Below are 19,784 nucleotides of genomic sequence, written 5' to 3'. Positions count from 1 at the left end.
CCCCACATATTTAAACTATCTGTCACCATGTATTTAGGTTTAGTATTATTCACTTATATCACAACTCTGCACCACATGTTATGTGAGCTCCTGTTAACCCACTGTTTTTTGTGAGATTTAATCATTAGGATTAACATGTAAAACACTGACAAACACATTTAGTCATAATTGTTGCAAAATCGGTCTTTGTAAAATTGAGAAAATACCTGTAGTTTAAACTTAAACTAACTTGACAAGGAGTCAAAAGTTAAAAGCTGGCTAGAGGAGGGGTACAGGATCTCAGAGAAGTAGGGTCAGAAATGTCCCCATCAGCGCTTTCTGTCTAGATCCCGGTGCATGTTTCGCTTGCTTTGCAATGTTGTTTTGCAGTTCATATGACCGTTTAATAAACTGCGTTTCAATATTTATCTTTTCTAGAGGATATTTGAGTGATTTTAATTGGATCTTTCAATAAAAAGAAGGTGAATCTCTACATCATCCGGTGGTCATCATTTTATCTTCAAAATTTGCGACCCAACACCCTTAAAAAATTTAAAAAAAAAAAAAAAACTTCGTCATCTGTGCTCATGAGCTGACATCATGTAGTTCATCTTCTCACCAGCAGAGGGTCACAAATCACCATCAATGAAGAGATCATGGAGATGTTAGTGACATGAGAGCTGTGTGTATTGACCTGATCAATACATGCAGTTTGTTTTATTGGATCAATTTTTAAAAGCAGCTGTTTTTATACAATGACAGAAACATGAGACGCTGAATGTCTTTAATAGTTTATACACAGTACTATTGGATGTCCACTCATTCAGTTATGATGGAACAATCCAATTAAGAAAGAAATGAAACATTTGGATTCATTTTAATGAGCTCAGACTTGGTGAAAATGCAGAGGAGCTGGTTGTGAACTGAGCTTCACAGAAACACCACATACTATATTCACTGTGACGCTTTGAGTGGGAAAAGACAGAAAAACAACAGGTGGATCCTGGAATAATGTGAGCTTCCATCTTTAAGGACTGAAGAGGAAGAAGTTTACAAGGAATCATTCAGAACAGTTTCAAACATCAACTGATTGAATCCATGAATCTGAAAACGTGTTTGTGAGTGAAAGAGAGACATGTACAGACTGAACTCTCTCTTCAACAGTCAGAATCTTTCTCTAACAGGAGACACTCTTTACACTCCACTCAGCACAGGGACACTGAAGAATCATAGTCAAATGAAAACCCAGGACAAAGAGTTTCAGTGAATGTGGTGTTGAAGGTGTGGAGGTGGATCAGAGTGTCAGAGGAGACTCTGTAGAAGGACAGAGTGCCAGCAGGACAGTCCACATACACTGCTACTCTGTTAGAGACAGAGGAGGAGGAGGAGGAGGAGGAGGAGATGGGTCTTTGTTTGTTGTTGTGCCTGACAGATTGAGGACCATCATCAGAGCAGATCAGACTCCAGGAATGAGCATTGTATCCAAGCACACAGTCAATGCCCTTTCCTTTCCTTCTGATTCTTCTGTAACTCACAGATATAAAAACTATTCCTCTCCACTCGACCTCCCAGTAACAGCGACCAGTCAGACTATTTTCACACAGCAGCTGTGGATGCCAATCAAATCTGTCTGGATGATCAGGATATGAAAAAGTGTCCCACACACGTGTCACCTTCCTGTTGTTGTCAGACAGTTTGAGCCATCTGTGAACTGTGTTTGTGTCGATTGTGAGTTGACAGGAATCTGATGGAGAGAACAAACACAATCCAGCTGCAGTTATTGATCCATCATCTGTTCATTGATTGACACTTTGATGATGACTCCTGACATCAGAGATGTGAATGATGAAGATGGTTGAATGTGTGCTGCTTTGTTTTCATGAATCCCATTAAAAACACACTTACACTTCCTCAGACCTGGTGTCAGCCATCGTTCTCCAGCAGGCTCCACCCTGAAAGGAGGGGGGGGGGGGGGGGTGTCAGACCAGCACAGCCTTAGCATGCACACATGAGCATTACATGGCTCTCATACACACTGTTACACACTAACAAAAGGAACAGTACAACATTTTTACAAATACACTTTAATCTAAACGTGGATAAAACTGCTGATGACTGGACTGATCCTGGATCTGTCAGTACACCACTGTATTGAATGAAATATGACTGACGGGGTTCAAACACTTTTTTCAGGGTTAAATTCAAGCACTTTAAGCACCTTCAAGGTCCATTTTAAAGGTTTTTCCAGCATATCCCCCCCCCAAAAAAAGACAAGAATGGCAGTTTCGACTTGCATTACCTGAGCAAGACCATGTGAAAATTATAACAAATCCTCGGTGAACTGTTCCCCTTTTGTTAAAATGTAGAAAAATGCACCACACAAAAATAATGCAAAAGGAAAACTGTCAGGTTTTGTATTGTTGATTGTCATTTATGCTTAGAAATATCTACTTATATATGCTTAGAGTTTTATAATTAGTTGTAGATTGGTAGAGGTTTGATCCTTAATAGTCTGCAAGCTTTGTGTGCACACCTACATCCTGGGAGAGGTCGTACATTTTCTTATTGTTTTATGGCAGGATAAACGTGGCTGTATCTGTTTTAGGCTAAGTGCCTTTGGTTTAGATGAACTGCTGGACTTCCAGACCAGCAGGTTTAGGGAAGTCATTTATGGGGTCACACTCTGACCCCCCCCCCCCCACACACACACACACACGGTACTCTTTGTTTGTATGTAGACGTCATATGTTAATGAACCTATGCATATTAATGTAAGCTCAATAAAAGAGCAGTGTTACAGGGGAGCGGACGAGAGCAACTGGGGTCAAGCGAAGGAACGGCGTCTGTCCGGTTCTCTCCGTGCACGAGAAACACGAAGAACTTTGCCTACTTCGTGTCTTGCTGCTGTGTAATTATATTGTCTTCAACGTTCCAGCGAATAGGTTCAAGCTACAAACCTATCAAAAACGTTGCCTTATATAACACACATCTCACTCCTGTTGAAAAAAAAATTTAAAAAATGAAAACCTTCTCACCAGATATTGAGTTTCTTTTGTTTTTTTAAAGCCAATTCCCAATAAAACGAACTGTAAGATGTTTAACTACATTGCTGTTTGTATTATTGCTCAAGTCCTAAATGCTCGCTTTTAAAAGTGTCTGTGCTAATAACAGTTTGTCCCGTACTTCAGCTAGAATGGAAAAAAGACAAAGCTCAAGTTATTCTGCGTCTTTGCTGCACAGCTGCCTCTTCTTCTCTCATTCTCTCCCCTCCCTCTTTTGTTGCTCCATCAATCATGAAACTGATCAATGATCAGCTGATCGGCTTTTCTCTCTCTTTTTTTTTTAAATAAATCGCCCACTTTGCGCCAGAAAGCTTGATCAGCTGTTGTTAGAATTTATTTAATATTAATTTCTAGTATCAGCTGATGTTTGCTGGAGCCACAGCTGTAAAGCTGCTGGTCATGATGTCGGTTTGGATATGTGGTGAGAGGGAAACATGAAGATGAAACCAGGAGATGTCCTTACTGAATCATCAGAGCTGTGATGGAGAAACAGGTTTACCTTTTAGGTGACATGAATGAGTTGAAGGGAAGTTATGAACTGTTTCTGAGAGACAAATAACACCAGCATCCTTTTTTAGGTAGCTGACAGCTGGTAACTGTGCAGGGGCGGGTCTAGCAAAGTGTTGCCAGGGGGCCATGAAGGGCATTAACAGGGAGAGGGATTACTTTTCTTTCTTAAGCTACGTCCACATGTACACTGGTATTTTTGAAAAACAGTTTTCCCGTTTTTGTTTTTTTTAAATCAGGGAAAACGCTGCTATGAACATGCCAAAGCAACAGGTGGCGATATATTCCTAACCGTATAGAAATGTTGGCCAATCTGAAGTCCAGAAGGCTGGGTGAGAAAGAATAAACAAAGACAGCACATAGAAGCAGAACTGAGTCCTGTGTGGAGGGACAGTAACTGTGTGTATATGTAAGCATTTAAACACTGCAGAGAGTAACAGTATTTTGTGCAAGTCCACCATTGTAGAAATTCATTTCACCGAGACAACACGGCGCACAGTGTGACGTCAAAAAAGGCGCACACCTTTGACGCTGTGTTTTCTTTTCCTCATCCACACGTGAATGCAAAAACTGAGTTTTCAAAAATATCTACCCTGGCAGGCGTTTTTAAAAATCTCAGTTTTTAGTGACCAAAAACGCCGTTTATGTTTGGACGAAAGGTGCAAACGCATAGAAAAATCTGCGTTTTCAAAAATACCTGTTACATGTGGAAATAGCATTATTCTCATTTAAAATATCTAGCTTTTAAAAAAAATTATCTGAAATTTACAAACTATTAATACATTTATACCATCAAAACAGTGTACATCACTGTCACAACTAGGGATGGGTATCGAAAACCGGTTCTTGTTGAGAACCGGTTCCCACTGTTTCAATTCCTTGGAATCGTTTGCCATTTTTGCAAACGATTCCCTTATCGATTCCAGTCGCCCTGAATGACGTCACCACGTTGCGGAGCGTCATTTACCTGGCAGGAAACACGGCGCCTAAGCGGCTCAAACGCTCAAAAGTTTGATTATACTTTATGAGAACCGATGACAACAGGGCAACTTGCAAAGTAGATATTTCATTTAAGGGAGGAAACACTACAAATATGCAAAAGCACTTGCTCACAAAACACGATGACACGTGTTTTTAATTCGCTCCGGACTCGTGACTCTCAACCCAGCAGCAGCGCTAACGTTTGCACGTCCTCTCCCGTTAATGCGGCAGGTAAATAATCAACTAACAGTGCATATTATGTTAGCGCAATCTGCCTTATTACAAGACCTGCCATTACTGTACATGTAGGTGACCATGATGAGAGAGACAGACAGAGTCTGGCTGGCGCTCGCTGGCAGTTCTCGCTGCAGTCTACCGGTAGCGTCTCCTTTCAGGCCAGGATAGACGAATGTCACCGAGCAGTGACTAAGTTTGTGGTCAAAGGCTTGCACCCGTTTGCCACAGCAGATGATTTTTGGTAAGTGAATGTGTTTAATTGTAGGCAGGGACATTACTGGATATTCTTGTGTAATTGCCACAGAACAATTTATGTTATACTTTGTTATTGCTACAGAACAGGGGTGCTCACACTTTTTCCGCATGTGAGCTACTTATAAAATGACCAAGTCAAAATGATCTACCCACTACAAAAATCCAAAACATATACTTATTTATAAATATATTGAGGATTCTTTATATCTACAATGTATATACATGCATAACCGCAATATCCAATATTTCACAACACAATTAACTATGTAAATTTTTTGTCATTACCTGAGTTTACTCTGATGACTTGCACTGAATTGAATCAGCCAGGGATGCATAGTCCGGACAGTAGCTGCTGACGGCCAGGTTTAAGAGAAAAAACCGAGAGCTAAAAATTGGAGTTAACTCGCTGACTAGCTTGTCAGTTTTACTACACTTCGCGCCGCTGTTTGCGCATGCGCAGCGACCTAAGCGTCAGAAAAAATCTGCTGTCATCTGACTGGCTTCCCTGTATCAATCAAGTGACGGGATGGATGATAGGCTGGCATCTATTTTTTTAATGCCATGCGATCTACCAATACTACCTTTGCGATCGACTGGTCGATCGCGATCGACGTATTGAGCACCCCTGCTACAGAAGAATATTTATTTTATTATTTTACATTTACAATTTTTTTCCTTGGGGACCCTGTGACACCACATTGAAGAGCCATAGGCTGGAACTCTTAAGATCTCACTGTTGGGTTTGTAAGGCCATGTTACTCCTAAATTTCTATCTTGTTCAAAGAGAAGATATAAAACAAAGTTCTAAGCTAATCGACCTTAGTGTTCTCCTTTTTAAAAAAAAAAAAAAAAGAATCGATAAGAGAATCGATAAAGAATCTAATCGTTAAACAGAATCGAAAATGGAATCGGAATCGTTAAAATCTGATTGAGCATGCATCAAGAAAAATAGGAAGTGAGTGAAGGACACAAGAAATGTTTCCAGCTCTTCCGCCTTTGTCAGGCATTCTCTCCATACCTGAGAGTGTCCAGTCTCCAACGTGGATCCTTTTGTCCAGCCGACAACAGCTCCATTTCAGATAGTCCTGGATGATTGTAGCTCAGGTCCAGCTCTCTCAGATGGGAGGGGTTGGAGTTCAGAGCTGAGACCAGAAAAGTACAGCCTTCCTCTGTGATCAGACAGCCTGACAGACTGCAGACACACAAAATAACAAGCAATCTGTGAACAACAATTTTATGGATGGCTGATACAACAACATCCATTTCCATCCATTATATTTAAAATGACTTTATTTATAAGATAAACTAAGTGGAGAGGAGAAAAAAAAAGTTAAGGACATGCGGTAGTGACATATAAAAGCATCAGTAGTAAAAATAGGGGAGTGGAGAAGAAAGCAGAGAATCACGGGAAGTCCACCAACAGTCTGCGCCTGTAGCAGCATAACTAAGGGATGGTTCAGGGTCAACTGATCCAGCTCTAACTATAAGCTTTATCAAAAAGGAAAGTTTGAAACTGATCTTAAAAGTAGAGAGGATGTCTGTCTCCTGAACTCAAACTGGGAGCTGGTACCACAGCAAGTTGTCCTACTGTGAGAGAGACTTCAACACTCATATGGGTAAAGACAATGAGACTTGGATGGGTGTGATTTTAAGGAACAGCCTAAAGAGAGGGGCTGAGCTGTCAAATGATCACCACCTGGTAGGCTGTTGGATCAGATGGCGGGGAAGGATGCTGCACAGACCTGGCACACCTAAACCTATAGTGATCTTGCCCTAAGAACACTTGGCAGAGGCCCCGGTCTGCAAGCTCTTTAACCCCCACCTGTAGCTGAGCTTCTGAGGGAGAATGGGGACATTGAGTCCGAATGGATGATGCTCAACACCTCCATTGCCAAAGCTGCTGCACTGAGCTGTGGCCACAATCCTTAATTTTTATCTACAAGGGCCTGATATCAATTTATGACATCATACTGCCACTGTTCTATCAAAATTTAAAACATATGTGGATTTTATTTTTCTCAGAAACAAAAATTAGGTACAAAAAACAAAACAAATTATCTGTTAATTCTTTGTTTTTACATTCATCAGGTCCCAATCTCCCTCATAGCAAAGAGAAATTAAAAATGCATGCCATGACAGAGTTTGGGTCTTAGGAGATTAATCCCCCCACCAGCCCAACCAGAAACCTTTCTACCGGGTGCACTGCGCTGATTCATGTTTCTAAGCTACCACAGTGGTTCTCAAACTTCTCACAATGAGTACCACCTCATGGCTCTTGAAGTATCACCCTTATGATACTTTTTGTGCAAAGATATAAATCACATTTTAAACGATCCTCTGTGGAAAGATTTGAATCCTGACCTGAGAGTTTCAAGGTTACATTGTGGACTCTGCAGTGCAGCAGACAGAAACTTCACACCCAAATCCTGCAGGTTGTTGTTACTCAGGTTTAGCTCTTTCAGACTTGAGGACTGGGAGCTGAGAACTGGGGACAGAACTTCACAACTTCCCTCTGACAGGAAACAGCTACTCAGTCTGAAAAATTATCGAGAACACAACACCTGTGTTAAAGTGTAATCGTAGTGAAGAGAGAAGTTATGAAATGATATAACACATAGATGACTTTTATTGAATTAGCTACAATTATTGGTTATTTTTGGCAACTGATAAAAATAAATAATACTGTTGATCTGACCTTAGTGTTTCCAGTGTACACTGTGAAGCCATTATTCCTACAGACCGAAGATTCATTCCTGAATCCCACAGCTCAGAATTATTCAGGTCCAGCTCTCTCAGACTAGAGGATTGGGAGCTGAGAACTGAGGACAGAGCTTCACAGCTTCCCTCTGAGAACTTACAGCCCATTAGCCTATTTAAAAAAAAAAAAAAACACCCACAAGAGTTAAAGTGTTGTCAGCATGGCGTTATTGCCAATATTCAATCCTGTTTTTTTAAGATGCAACAATGATTGGCTAAACTTTAATCAACTTATCGATTAATTCTGAAAAATAAAATGTTACTTGATCTGACCTCAGAGTAATCAGCTTGCAGTTTAGATTCTGCAGTCCAGCAGAAAGAGTTTCAGAGCTGCTCTCCGAGAGGTTACTGAGATTCAGTCTGAAAATTATAACATGAACAATGAAACACTCGTTTTACTAATAAGCTACTACATTTAGCAATGTGTTTTAAAATAATCCTTAATGCCTGGGATTAAACAGATTAGAAATGTGACAGTTTAACTTGGGGATAATGAGAAATACTAATAAACACTTATGAGTGGCATTTTTAACCGTTTCATTTGTCAGCTGAACAAGGGAGAAAAAAAACAAAAAACAAAACAAAAAACTGAATATACTGACCTTAGAGTATTCAGTTTACAACATGAACTCCCCAAGGCTGCAGACAGAAGCTTTACACCTGAATCGTCCAAGCTGTCGATCCTAAGGTCCAGCTCTGTCAGACTAGACGACTTGTAGCTGAGTACTGAAGTCAGAGCTTCACAGCCTGCCTTTGACAGCTCACAGACACTCAGCCTAAAAATAAAGAAGCATGAAATCTGTGACATTTGTTAAAAAGAGAGGGAGGAAAAATAAATAACACCCCCACAAACACACACGCGCGCGCTGTAGGGACACTACAAGTCATGGTTAACTAAAAATTTCAAAATGTAAGCTGGAAGGAAGGAACAAGACATAGCACAGAAACCATAGAAACAACCAACATATGCAAAAGTAACCGTAAACAATAAATGTTACTGAGCAGCAACCAAGATAGTGTGTTTCTGGGATTACTTGTTTGTACATCTCTGTCCACACCTGTGTCTGAGCGCACTTGTATTCATAGGGTTTCTCCATGTAAATGTCTTATACTGGGTGTGGCGAGGAACAGCCCTGCCACATAGGACATGAAGCAGACATGGAGGAGACTCGGGCACCAGAGAGCCAGAGGCCCTTCCTCCCCAGAGCTCAAGAACCCAAGGAGGACCACAATCACACCACCCCACCTAGAAAAGTCACCCAGCAGCACAAGTCACAGGCGGCCGCAGAAATGAGCCCGCAGGCTCCACTGGCAGCTGGCCAGGCCAGAGCAGACTGAGCCCTGGGCCAAGCGAACCGAGGACCCTACACACCCCGGAAGAGGGAACCCCGTTCCCCGAAACCCAATAATAGCATGGTGTCCAGGCCCGGGCCCATCTAGATTGGGTACCCTGTGCATGCACTCACCCACCCACAACCTGGCAACACACCAGCCATGACCCAAGACCCCCAGAAGTCCAAGTCCCCAAGCCCACCCAGGACCCACCAAGGAACCACACAGCTACCAGGCATAGGACTGACATAGGAGCCTGAAAGAATCTTATTTTGGTATACCGTATTTTCGGGTCTATAAGGCGCACATAAAAGTCTTAGATTTTCTTCAAAAAGTGCGGCGCGCCCTATAGTGCAGTGCGCGCCCTGTGTGTGTTGTAAGGAGGACGTAGTAGAGATCACCATGAGAACGCTAAAGAGTGAAGTGTGGGCGTTGATTGTATATACTGCTACAATCGCACATACCTGTATAAAAGAACAGGTATGTGCGTTATGCAGAACTTCGTTGTTTTAACAACCCTGAAAATGGCAAAGAGACACGCTTATGAAACACAGTTTAAACTGAAGGCCATCAGCTACGCGGAGGAACATGGAAATCGAGCAGCCGCGAGAGAATTTAAGATTAATGAATCGATGGTTCGCAAGTGGAGGAAGCTGGAAAACGAGCTCCGAGAGGTCAAGAACACGCAGCTGACTTTCCGCGGACATAAGGCAAGGTGGCCCGAGTTGGAGGAAAGACTCGAGCAGTAGATCATCGAGCAAAGAACGAGTTGGAGAAGCGTTTTGACGGTCACCATTCGACTAAAAGCAGTTTCGCTAGCAGAAGAAATGAAAATTGAACATTTCCAATGAGGTCCGTCTTGGTGCTTTCGTTTCATGAAACGGTGCCATTTTTCCATCCAGACCAGGACTACGGTAGTGCAGCAACTTCCAGCGGATTATAAGGAAAAGCTGGCCATCTTCCGCTCCTACTGCAGCAAACACATCGCCGACAAACACATCCAGCCCAGCCACATCACTAACATGGAAGAGGTGCCGCTCACTTTCGACATCCCGGTGAGTCACAATGTGGAGAAGAAGGGGACCAGCACGGTAGCGATACGCACAACGGGGTATGAAAAGTCTTCTTTTACTGTTGTTCTTGGCTGCCATGCTAATGGACAGAAACTGCCGCCCATGGTGATTTTTTAAGAGAAAGACTTTGCCTAAAGAGAAGTTTCCAACAGGAATCATCATTAAGGCAAATGAAAAGGGCTGGATGGATGAGGAAATGATGAAAGAGTGGCTGAGGGAGGTTTATGTAAGGAGACCAGGTGGTTTTTTTCCACACATCACCATCGCTGTTGATCTGTGACTCTATGCGTGCCCATCTCACAGCCGATGTGAAAAAAACAAGTTAAGCAAATGAACTGTGAGCTTGCTGTCATTCCGGGAGGCCTGACAAAGGAACTCCAACCGCTGGACATTGGTGTGAACCGGCCGTTCAAAGTAAGGCTGCGAGCGGCGTGGGAGCGATGGATGACCGATGGAGACCACAGTTTCACTAAGAGTGGAAGGCAGCACCGGGCGCGTTACGCCACAATTTGCGAATGGATTGTAGATGCTTGGGCTAACATGTCTGCTGGCACTGTTGTTCGAGCTTTCGCAAAAGCCGCCATAATTTCCGAGGAGCCGCACAGCACGGAAAGTGACTCTGACGGTGAAGAAAGTGAACCTGGAATGTTTGATGGAGATTTAGCGCAGCTGTTCAATTCAGACAGAGGATGAAGACTTCGATGGGTTTGATTGGTGACGATTACAGGTAATAAAAATGTGAGTACCAAACTCAGTTTTGCTCCCGCTTTAGTTTTAAATATGCATACTCGTATGCACCCTATAATCAGGTGCGCCTTATGTGTGTGTTAAATACAGTAATGGCACACATAACTGAGACTGCGCCTTTCAGTACAGTGCGTCTTATGGTCGTGAAAATACCGTAATGGATACTGGATGTGCTTGATGTTGCCAGCTGAACTGGATATAATGCACCAGATCAGGTTGAAGGGAAATAATAATGTTCCACCAAGAACACTTCTTATGAAATTTCTCAACCCAGTCTTGACTAGGTGGTGATGGAGGCGATACTGTGCAAAGGAGGTAACACCTCAAATCTGATGAAACACCTGGCGACGCATAGCGTTTTTTTAAAAGCCGCGAAATACATCGTATTTGACAGCTTGCTGCAAGACCTCACAACAAGCACATCTACTGCGGGTGTGGTGCCTGTTATCGGACCCGGAGTTAGCAACATCCCCCAAGAAACTGAAGAGTAGAGTCCTGGCCCCTAGCCCTGCCAGTGTAGCAGAAATGGCGACGGATGATGATGACAGCAGCAGCTGTTCTTCTCTGGGCGAGTAGCTTAATGTCGTTTGTGTGTAATTTACGTTGAGTAGGCTAACCACGTTATTACATTAATGCATGCAAGGTGAACTAGCAAACACTGTCGTAGTTACATGCGGCTGTCTTCTTGTTTGATGGCAGGTACTCCCTTCATGTTGTATCAACAGAAAAGGCTAACTTGGTTATCATTTTGCAGAAAAATAGAGACTGCTAAAAAAAAAACGTAAGAGGTTTTTGCACAAAGTTTGTGTTCTCCATTCTTTAAGCACAGTTTAAGAACCGGCACAGTTTCAAAAGTACTGGTTTGGCACTGTTATTGGATAAAACCTAAACGACACCCATCCCTAGTAACAGGACACTGGATTAGTCCATGAGTTTTTGGTATAAAGTAAACCGTTTTGAATGGTACTTTGGTAAGTGTTACACCGACAGATGTCTCAGAAATGTTGATACTGTCTGTTGCTTTGAATTTTTAGGAGAATCATATACTTGATTTAGTGCTGATGATCATTGCACTTTAAAGTTTTTTTTTTTTGTTTGTTTTTTTTTAAATGGACGAGCACCCATCACAGTGCTCGTCCAATTTGTTCATGGCACGATTGTGCCATGAACAAATTGCAATTGTTACTAGAATAAATATTTAGAAAATAAAAGCCTGATCAGAAATTTCCTTACAAAGCTTTGTTGGAGACTTTGATCACTGGCAGCAGCCCCACAAGAGCCCCTTCTGAAGCAGAGTATTTTTTCAGGTCAAACACATCCAGATCTTCTTCTGATGACAGTAACATGAAAACCAGAGCTGACCACTGAGCAGGAGACACTTTATCTGTGGAGAGACTTCCTGATCTCAGGGACTGTTGGACCTGCTCCACTAGAGAACGATCAGTCAGTTCATTCAGACAGTGGAACAGATTGATGCTTTTCTCTGCAGACAGCTTCTCATTGAGTTTCTTCTTGATGTACTGGACTGTTTCCTGATTGGTCTGTGAGCAACTTCCTGTCTGTGTCAGCAGGCCTCGTAGGAGAGTCTGATTGGTCTGTAGTGAAAGACCCAGGAGGAAGCGGAGGTACAAGTCCAGGTGTCCATTTGGACTCCTTAAAGCCTTATCCACAGCAATTTGGTAGACATGTTGTTTTTTCATCAGATTGACTTCAGAGTTGATGAAGGTCAGATGGACATGAAGAGCAGCCAGAAACTCCTGAACACTCAGGTGGATGAAGCAGAACACCTTGTCCTTGTACAGTCCTCTCTCCTCTTTAAAGATCTGTGTGAACACTCCTGAGTACACTGAGGCTGCTCTGATATCGATGCCACACTCTGTCAGGTCTGATTCATAGAAGATCAGGTTTCCTTTCTGCAGCTGATCAAAAGCCAGTTTTCCCAGAGATTCAATCATCTTCCTGCTCTCTGGACTCCAGTGTGGATCTGTCTCAGCTCCTCCGTCATACTTGACCTTCTTCACTTTGGCCTGAACCACCAGGAAGTGGATGTACATCTCAGTCAGGGTCTTGGGCAGCTGTCCTCCCTCTCTGGTTTTCAGCTCATCCCCCAGAACTGTAGCAGTGATCCAGCAGAAGACTGGGATGTGGCACATGATGTGGAGGCTTCGTGATGTCTTGATGTGGGAGATGATCCTGCTGGCCTGATGCTTATCTAGGAATCTCTTCCTGAAGTACTGCTCCTTCTGTGGGTCAGTGAACCCTTTGACCTCTGTCACCATGCCAACACAGTTAGGAGGAATCTGATTGGCTGCTGCAGGTCGTGTGGTTATCCAGAGGTGAGCAGAGGGAAGCAGTTTCCCCCTGATGAGGTTTATCAGCAGCACATCCACTGAGGTGGACTCTCTGGGGTCAGTTAGGATTGTAGCTTTGTGGAAGTCCAGAGGAAGTCGACACTCATCCAGACCATCAAAGATGAACACAACCTGGAAGTCTTCAAACCTGGAGATTCCTGCTTCTTTGGTTTCAGTAAAGAAGCGATGAACAAGTCCCACCAAGCTGAACTTTTTTTCTTCCAGCACATTCAGCTCTCTGAAAGTGAATGGAAATATGAACTGGATGTCCTGGTTGGCTTTGTCTTCAGCCCAGTCCAGGGTGTATTTCTGTGTTAAGACTGTTTTCCCAATGCCAGACACTCCCTTTGTCAGCACTGTTCTGATTGGCTCGTCTCTTCCAGGTGAGGCTTTAAAGATGTCTTCTTGTCTGATTTTTGTTTCTGGTCTGTCTGGTTTCCTGGATGCTGTTTCAATCTGTATGACCTCATGTTCATCATTGACCTCTGCAGTCCCTCCCTCTGTGATGTAGAGCTCTGTGTAGATCTGATTCAGGAGGGTTGGGCTTCCTGCTTTAGCGATCCCCTCAAACACACACTGGAACTTCTTCTTCAGATTAGACTTGAATTTAAGATGACGATGACACTTTTGAAGAGCCTCTGAATTAAAAACAGTAAGAAGGATGATTAGTCTATTATGGTTTTTACAGTGTCAACCATTATTTATATAATCATGCATTTCCATCTTAATAACTTTCGTTAAAATCTCAGGAGATATTTGGGTAATTTGAACACAAATCAAATTGGACCTTTCATTGAACCATCTTCAATTAGCATGAAAATGACATGTCACAAAGGTTAGAAACATACAATTCTAGATATAGAAAATACTTAAATATTTTATTGAACAAGGTCATTCATTTATATTAACATCCATGAAGATGCTAAAAATGACAGCCTAAACACAGCATTTAATTAGTTAATAGACTGAATTGGCTTCTCTCAGTGTGTAAAAGAACCCACACAGATTTAGTTTTAACATATGGAATAGAAACTGAACATCTAACAGTGTTTACTGAAAACACTCGTCTGATCATTCCCTTATAACAAAGCCTAATACAATAACGGATTACACAGCAGTGGAGAGTAGATTTCACCTGCACCTTAAAGCGGGATGAAATCTAATAAGCCAGAGATGAAACAGCGTGTCACAAATTTAGAAGATCATAATTTAGCCTCGAAAAATAGTTGGTTGCTTTATAAGAAAGCCCTCCGCAAAGCCAGAACATCTTACCATTTGTCACTGATTGAAGAAAATAAGAACAACCCCAGGTTTCTCTTCAGCTCTGTAGCCAGGCTGACAAAAAGTCAGAGCTCTGTTGAGCCAACCATCCCTTTAACGTTAGCTAGTAATGACTTCATGAACTTCACAAATAAAATTTTAATCATTAGAGAAAAAATTACCCATAATCATCCCACAGATGTAGTATTAGCTACAGCTACTTTTAGTACCATTGATATTCATTTAGACTAAAACAGCCTCAGTTTAATACATATCACAAAATTAATTGTGATAATGTTGTATCTGCATACTGCGCAGTCCGACCTTCATTCATCCTCTTTAAAATCGAGCTCGCCACCTCCAGTTCATTGCCCGCATACGTCTGCAGCACCAGTGTAACTGTTTTCAGTCTGTCTGCATTTTCCAGTTGGCGTTTAAAGACTTTGGGGAAGTCATCGCCAGGGTCATTGTGCAGGTAAAACTGGAAATGTTTCAGCTCCTCGTCTCCCAGATTGTTCAACATTTCAAGCAGCTGCACTTTCACTGCCTTCTCCGTCTTTGGCCTGTAAAACATGTGGACATGATTCATAGTCAGTAAGTCTCATCATATGTCGAATATACTTATTTTAGGACATTAAACAGCAGAATAAATCTTTGCAACTGGATTATAAGGACCGAGGTTTTTTTAAACTGTCCATTTTACTTATAGATTTTTGTGGTATTTTAGTAAACGCTTGAGGAGATAAGGCTTGTTTGTGTAACAACTTGCTTATTAAATTATAAATGATTAAAAAAAGTGACTAATTTTTATTATAGGAAAACAATATTTGTTCAAGAAAGTTAGTCTACTGCAAGAGGCAAAAAGTAAGATACAAATATCAGCAACAAGGATTCATCTACAAAACATGAAATGTAGAATCAGCAGTACTACATCTTGGCAATGACATCTACTAGGCATGTATATGTCACTTGATGTAACTTCAGCCTTGACACTGCTGTTGATATACACATTTAAGGAAAATTAAGAACACTGAGCAGCTGGAGTCCTACAGACACTCAGCCTCTTCACACCTCCTACAACATCCATTCTTTACATGATGCATTTGTGGAAACACTCCAACACACACCGCTTCACATATAAACATAGAAATGTGTGTGAAACACAGCTGAGCTGACATTAAACATGATGGAGGATTTATTCACAAACACTGAGACACAACATTTAGACAGACATTACCTCTTTGCAGGAGGACAGATGTTTTCTTTAAACTCATCACCCATGTCCTTTGACTCGTCGCTGAGTGGAGGTCCAGGTTGGTTCCTGTGAATAATGATGGAGCAGTGATGTGAGTGCTGAGCTGTGACATGGAGAAGAGTCATGGACAGTTAGAGATGGTCATCTCACCTCTGAGCTTTGGTCTGGCTCTCATGTTCCCCACACAGAGTGCTTTTAGAGGGAGGGACTCCCTCCTCTCTGTCCTCACACTGATCCATGCTGCTCAGCTCACACACACTTTCTACCTGCAGAGGAAACAAATCATCAACCGAGAGCTTTTGATGTGTTGGACTAACATCCACAGCTTTCATCAGTTCACAACAAAAAGTGTCACAGAGAGATTAGCCTCCAAATCCTCCATTCCTGTAGTCCTACAAAGCAGCAGGTCAAACATGGCCATAACAATGCCCAGGACCAAGCTGACAGTTCATATTCTAACTGCTAGCTAAACTAAGTATCAGTTAACCCTTGTGTGGTGTTCGTATTTTTTGTTACTCAGCCAGTGTTCATGGGTCTGGTGGACCCGCTAGAGCTTTGGCTTTCCAAATTAACACTATCAAACAATTTTATGTTAAATTACTCAACAATGTTTACTTCATCCCACTTACAAGCCATATGAACAGCAAACATGGTTAATTTTTCCCTTTACCTTTGTTAGATCACATTTATGAATTAATGTGCTTCTCGTTTTTGTTTTGTTTTTATAAAATGTTATAAAAAATAAAATCAGTTATAATCAAGTGGAGTGGAAAGACAACATTTCTTGGGATAGAAGATCATTCAATTTCTCCATTTTTTTTTTTTTTTTTTTACATCCATATTTCTTCATTTGTTGTCTGGTGGGCTTGTTCTGGTCCTGGAGCTGGCTTCTCATGGGGTACTCATCTTCATTTGTTACTAAATGGCACTCAACCTCACCCTCTTCTTCAAAGTCACTGTCAGACAAAAAATGTGATCCTCATATTCTGAAACTTCTTCCCCGGCATCATCAGAAGCTCCTCTGTCTTCCAAAATCAATAAGGCCCTCGCAGCAGATAATCTTTTGCCATCTTGAGCAGTTGCGATAAAGAACCACACTGGCAAAGTCTTATTTACAGCATTATGCCCCTAATTTGCAGGTGGGACAGGGTATGAGAACATAAAATTTGGATCCCTCAAGAAAGAGGGTAAAATGTGTGGGAATGTCAGAGCAGACGGTGTTTGTGCGGAGCAGGAGGGGAAGAAAACACTATCAGCAGCACCAGAAAGGAGGAAGACAGAGTGTGGGAACACAGGACCTGCACTTTCAACACTTTTATTAGACCTGGGTCCAGTGGACCCGAACACCTTGCATGTAATGTAAATGCGTGGGGGGTACAGTATGAGGTCATTGAAAATTAGTTCGGATTTATGTTCTTCACAGAAAATAAGCCAAAGCCAATGAATTTCAGGTTAAAAAATATTAACTGTTTAATTTTTCTTTTGAAAAAAACTGAGTACGGGTCTCACAGACCCGAACACGGGTTAATCTGCCAGCAGTTACTGTGGAACAGCGGCCGAACTCCGTGTTTAGTCTGATTCCTGGATCACAAACAGTAACAGGAAATGGCGGACACACTCGGCCGAGTCACAACGGGCTGACTGTTTAGGAAACGACGGTTTTGTTCCAACAGTTTGTTGTTTTAAGAAATCAAACATGAGCTGAACTAATAGTAAAGTTCATGAAGACAAACTGTTAAAGGAGGAAACAAAGCAAACTTACAGTTTCTTCGCGCAGAGACACGAACAACAAGCAACACTCCACACCCGAACACTAAAAGCTAGCGTTAGCCCGCTGAAAGCTTAAAGCTCCGCGCGTATGCTTCAGAATCCCTGCTTCAAAGTGTGATTTGTTTGGCCAGAGTCACGTGATCAGTGACGTCGAAGAATTCTTTAGAACTTAACTGTTTCGGTACCTGATTTAATGGTTCGTAAGGAAATGATTAAGTGATGGTCAAATGAAGCTTTCTGAAGCTCATTATTCGAAGCTGTTCAACACAGTCTTCTCTGATGACATCAGATGCCCCAAAATATGAAGAACAGCTTGAATCTACAAAATAAAATGAACTGGTTCGTTATGAATTTCCACTCCACAGAGTGGAGTTCACAGTCTGATTTTGGGCCACCGTTGTGTTGCTTTGAACATGTATTTTTCGGGTACGTATTTTTGACCTGGGGATAGAATTGGTTGTTAAGTGGAAAGAAAAAATGTTTATGAACTTGTAAAGTAAAATCATGGTGCATTTAAGGTTACCCTGTTTGGGTTTCATTTAAGAAGAGAATTTGTATAACCTTGAGACCAGTTTTCCCGTGCTTCACTCGTGTAGCCTACATTAGTTTGAAGAAGAAAAACTTCCACGGGACTGCGATGTGAAAAGATATAACAAAAATGTATTCCACAGCTTGCAAATCTTCTTACAGGAGTAATCAGGTTGAACTTATCCTCAACACAAAAAACGTGCTCTGTTCTCCCTGGTTGCAGCGTCCCTCCCACATCGCATGCACTCATTTGCATAAATCCATGTAAAGTATTATTTGGTCAGCTTTTTCAGCCTTAACATTTTTCTGAAATTCCCTGGACTCTTTGAGGAGTGTGACATGCATGGATGATGAAGTATGAAGAGAGCCTGAATATTAGTTTAATGACATTTCCTGTTCAATTTTCAAATCGTTGAGCTCATTCAAGTGTGAAATTTCCCACGCATGGGACTAATAAAGGTTTTCTTATCTTAAGCTATCCAGGGATTTATTTCTGTTTCTCTTTCCTTGATTTTCTTTTTGGATTTTATCCATGTGTGTTCCTGGACATATCCTGATGTTTCATTCAGATTTTCACGAATTTTCTTCTCCTTTCTTGATCTATTTGTTTTCTGTAAAAACTGCCAAATTATTCGTTCCTCCTGGCGAATGAGTTTTGACAAATAGTGAATAAGTTAGGCTGATCCCTCATTCACAAGGGGTCACTGTTGCAGTTAGCTCTTATGATAGATGATGAATAAATGGCCAAAGCATTAAAAGAGGCAACAATAAAAAAGAAAAAAAATCCCCGAATTATTGACCAAATATGTTGTTGCTTGAAGCACCTACCATTCTTACATGCAGCATGTTCTAGATTTCACCATGAGAAACCAACGGAAACAATTATTCAACAAGTACAGTAATTAGCTGTTAAACATTTTAAATGTACATACTAAAACACAGTTTTAATTCTTTGTCATTACACTCAGTACAGTCACCCATTATTTTAATGAGTCATTTCTGCACTCACATCTAAAACTTCGTACACTCACATGAGACACGGACCTTCACAATAAAACCGGAAACAAGAAATAATTCACAATAGTGATGTGCGGATCGATACTGAAATATCGATTTCCTCCGATACCAATCATCATCATCAATCATCTATGTTCTAGAATCGAGTCTCACATTAAAATATCGATATTTTAGTAATTTAGGGTAAATTTGTAGTTTATCATTAACAGGAACACAGTGGAAAGAAACTATTTCATTCGGATTGTCTACAATTGGAAGGAACTACTTCCTCTTCCACCTTTCATAGTCATGTGCGAAATACGGCTGTATAAAAGTCTCGCAGCCCCTTGGCGTGCGCACTCACAACAATGGCTGAGCGTAATTGGCAAGGCAAGGCAAATTTATTTGTATAGCATAATTCAACAACAAGGTGATTCAAAGTGCTTTACAGAGACATTAGAAACAAAAACAAATAAAAAGCATGATTTAAAATTGATTAAAACAAGCAAACAAACTAACTAACTAAACACACACATTCACATTCACACCTGTTCGCGCGATCTGAACCCTTATCATAAGGGGAGCTACCAGTCCTTCTGTGGACGAGCTACTTTCTATTTTAAATGCCCTGAATTTAAAATACTCTCTAATTATTGGAGTTATGTGCGGACGTATTTTACATCCACAAACAGCC

The 19,784-nt window shown here is 41.4% G+C and overlaps 1 protein-coding gene and 1 long non-coding RNA gene across 3 annotated transcripts in view; one reads left to right on the top strand and one right to left on the bottom strand.

The window, feature by feature from the left end:
* Positions 1 to 955: 955 nt before the first annotated feature.
* The window catches only part of LOC146673023 (NACHT, LRR and PYD domains-containing protein 3-like), a 505,210-nt gene continuing 486,381 nt past the window's right edge, over positions 956 to 19,784 (bottom strand). Inside the window, exons 1-12 of one of the 2 annotated variants that reach the window (XM_085401390.1) lie at positions 17,559 to 17,684; positions 15,947 to 16,062; positions 15,779 to 15,862; positions 14,866 to 15,104; positions 12,164 to 13,919; positions 8,381 to 8,554; positions 8,052 to 8,138; positions 7,717 to 7,890; positions 7,383 to 7,556; positions 6,040 to 6,213; positions 1,885 to 1,931; positions 956 to 1,723 (exon numbers count right to left, since the gene is read on the bottom strand). In XM_085401390.1, coding sequence (XP_085257516.1) covers positions 1,185 to 1,723; positions 1,885 to 1,931; positions 6,040 to 6,213; positions 7,383 to 7,556; positions 7,717 to 7,890; positions 8,052 to 8,138; positions 8,381 to 8,554; positions 12,164 to 13,919; positions 14,866 to 15,104; positions 15,779 to 15,862; positions 15,947 to 16,035 — 3,537 coding nt within the window. In that variant the 5' untranslated portion in view covers positions 16,036 to 16,062; positions 17,559 to 17,684 and the 3' untranslated portion in view covers positions 956 to 1,184. Of the gene's footprint in view, positions 1,724 to 1,884; positions 1,932 to 6,039; positions 6,214 to 7,382; positions 7,557 to 7,716; positions 7,891 to 8,051; positions 8,139 to 8,380; positions 8,555 to 12,163; positions 13,920 to 14,865; positions 15,105 to 15,778; positions 15,863 to 15,946; positions 16,063 to 17,558; positions 17,685 to 19,784 lie in introns of those variants that run through there. The other variant, XM_085401391.1, reaches the window with a different exon arrangement.
* On the top strand, positions 1,952 to 5,876 carry LOC146673050 (uncharacterized). Its single transcript, XR_014910433.1, has 2 exons — positions 1,952 to 4,760; positions 4,839 to 5,876. It is a non-coding gene; the product is annotated as an uncharacterized LOC146673050 (long non-coding RNA).

Source organism: Rhamphochromis longiceps, linkage group LG3 (genome assembly GCF_057381845.1).
Source record: "Rhamphochromis longiceps isolate RC_006_pf linkage group LG3, R_longiceps_female_GT1.1, whole genome shotgun sequence".
Taxonomy (NCBI): domain Eukaryota; kingdom Metazoa; phylum Chordata; class Actinopteri; order Cichliformes; family Cichlidae; genus Rhamphochromis; species Rhamphochromis longiceps.
This window is presented reverse-complemented; position numbering and strand designations above follow the sequence as displayed.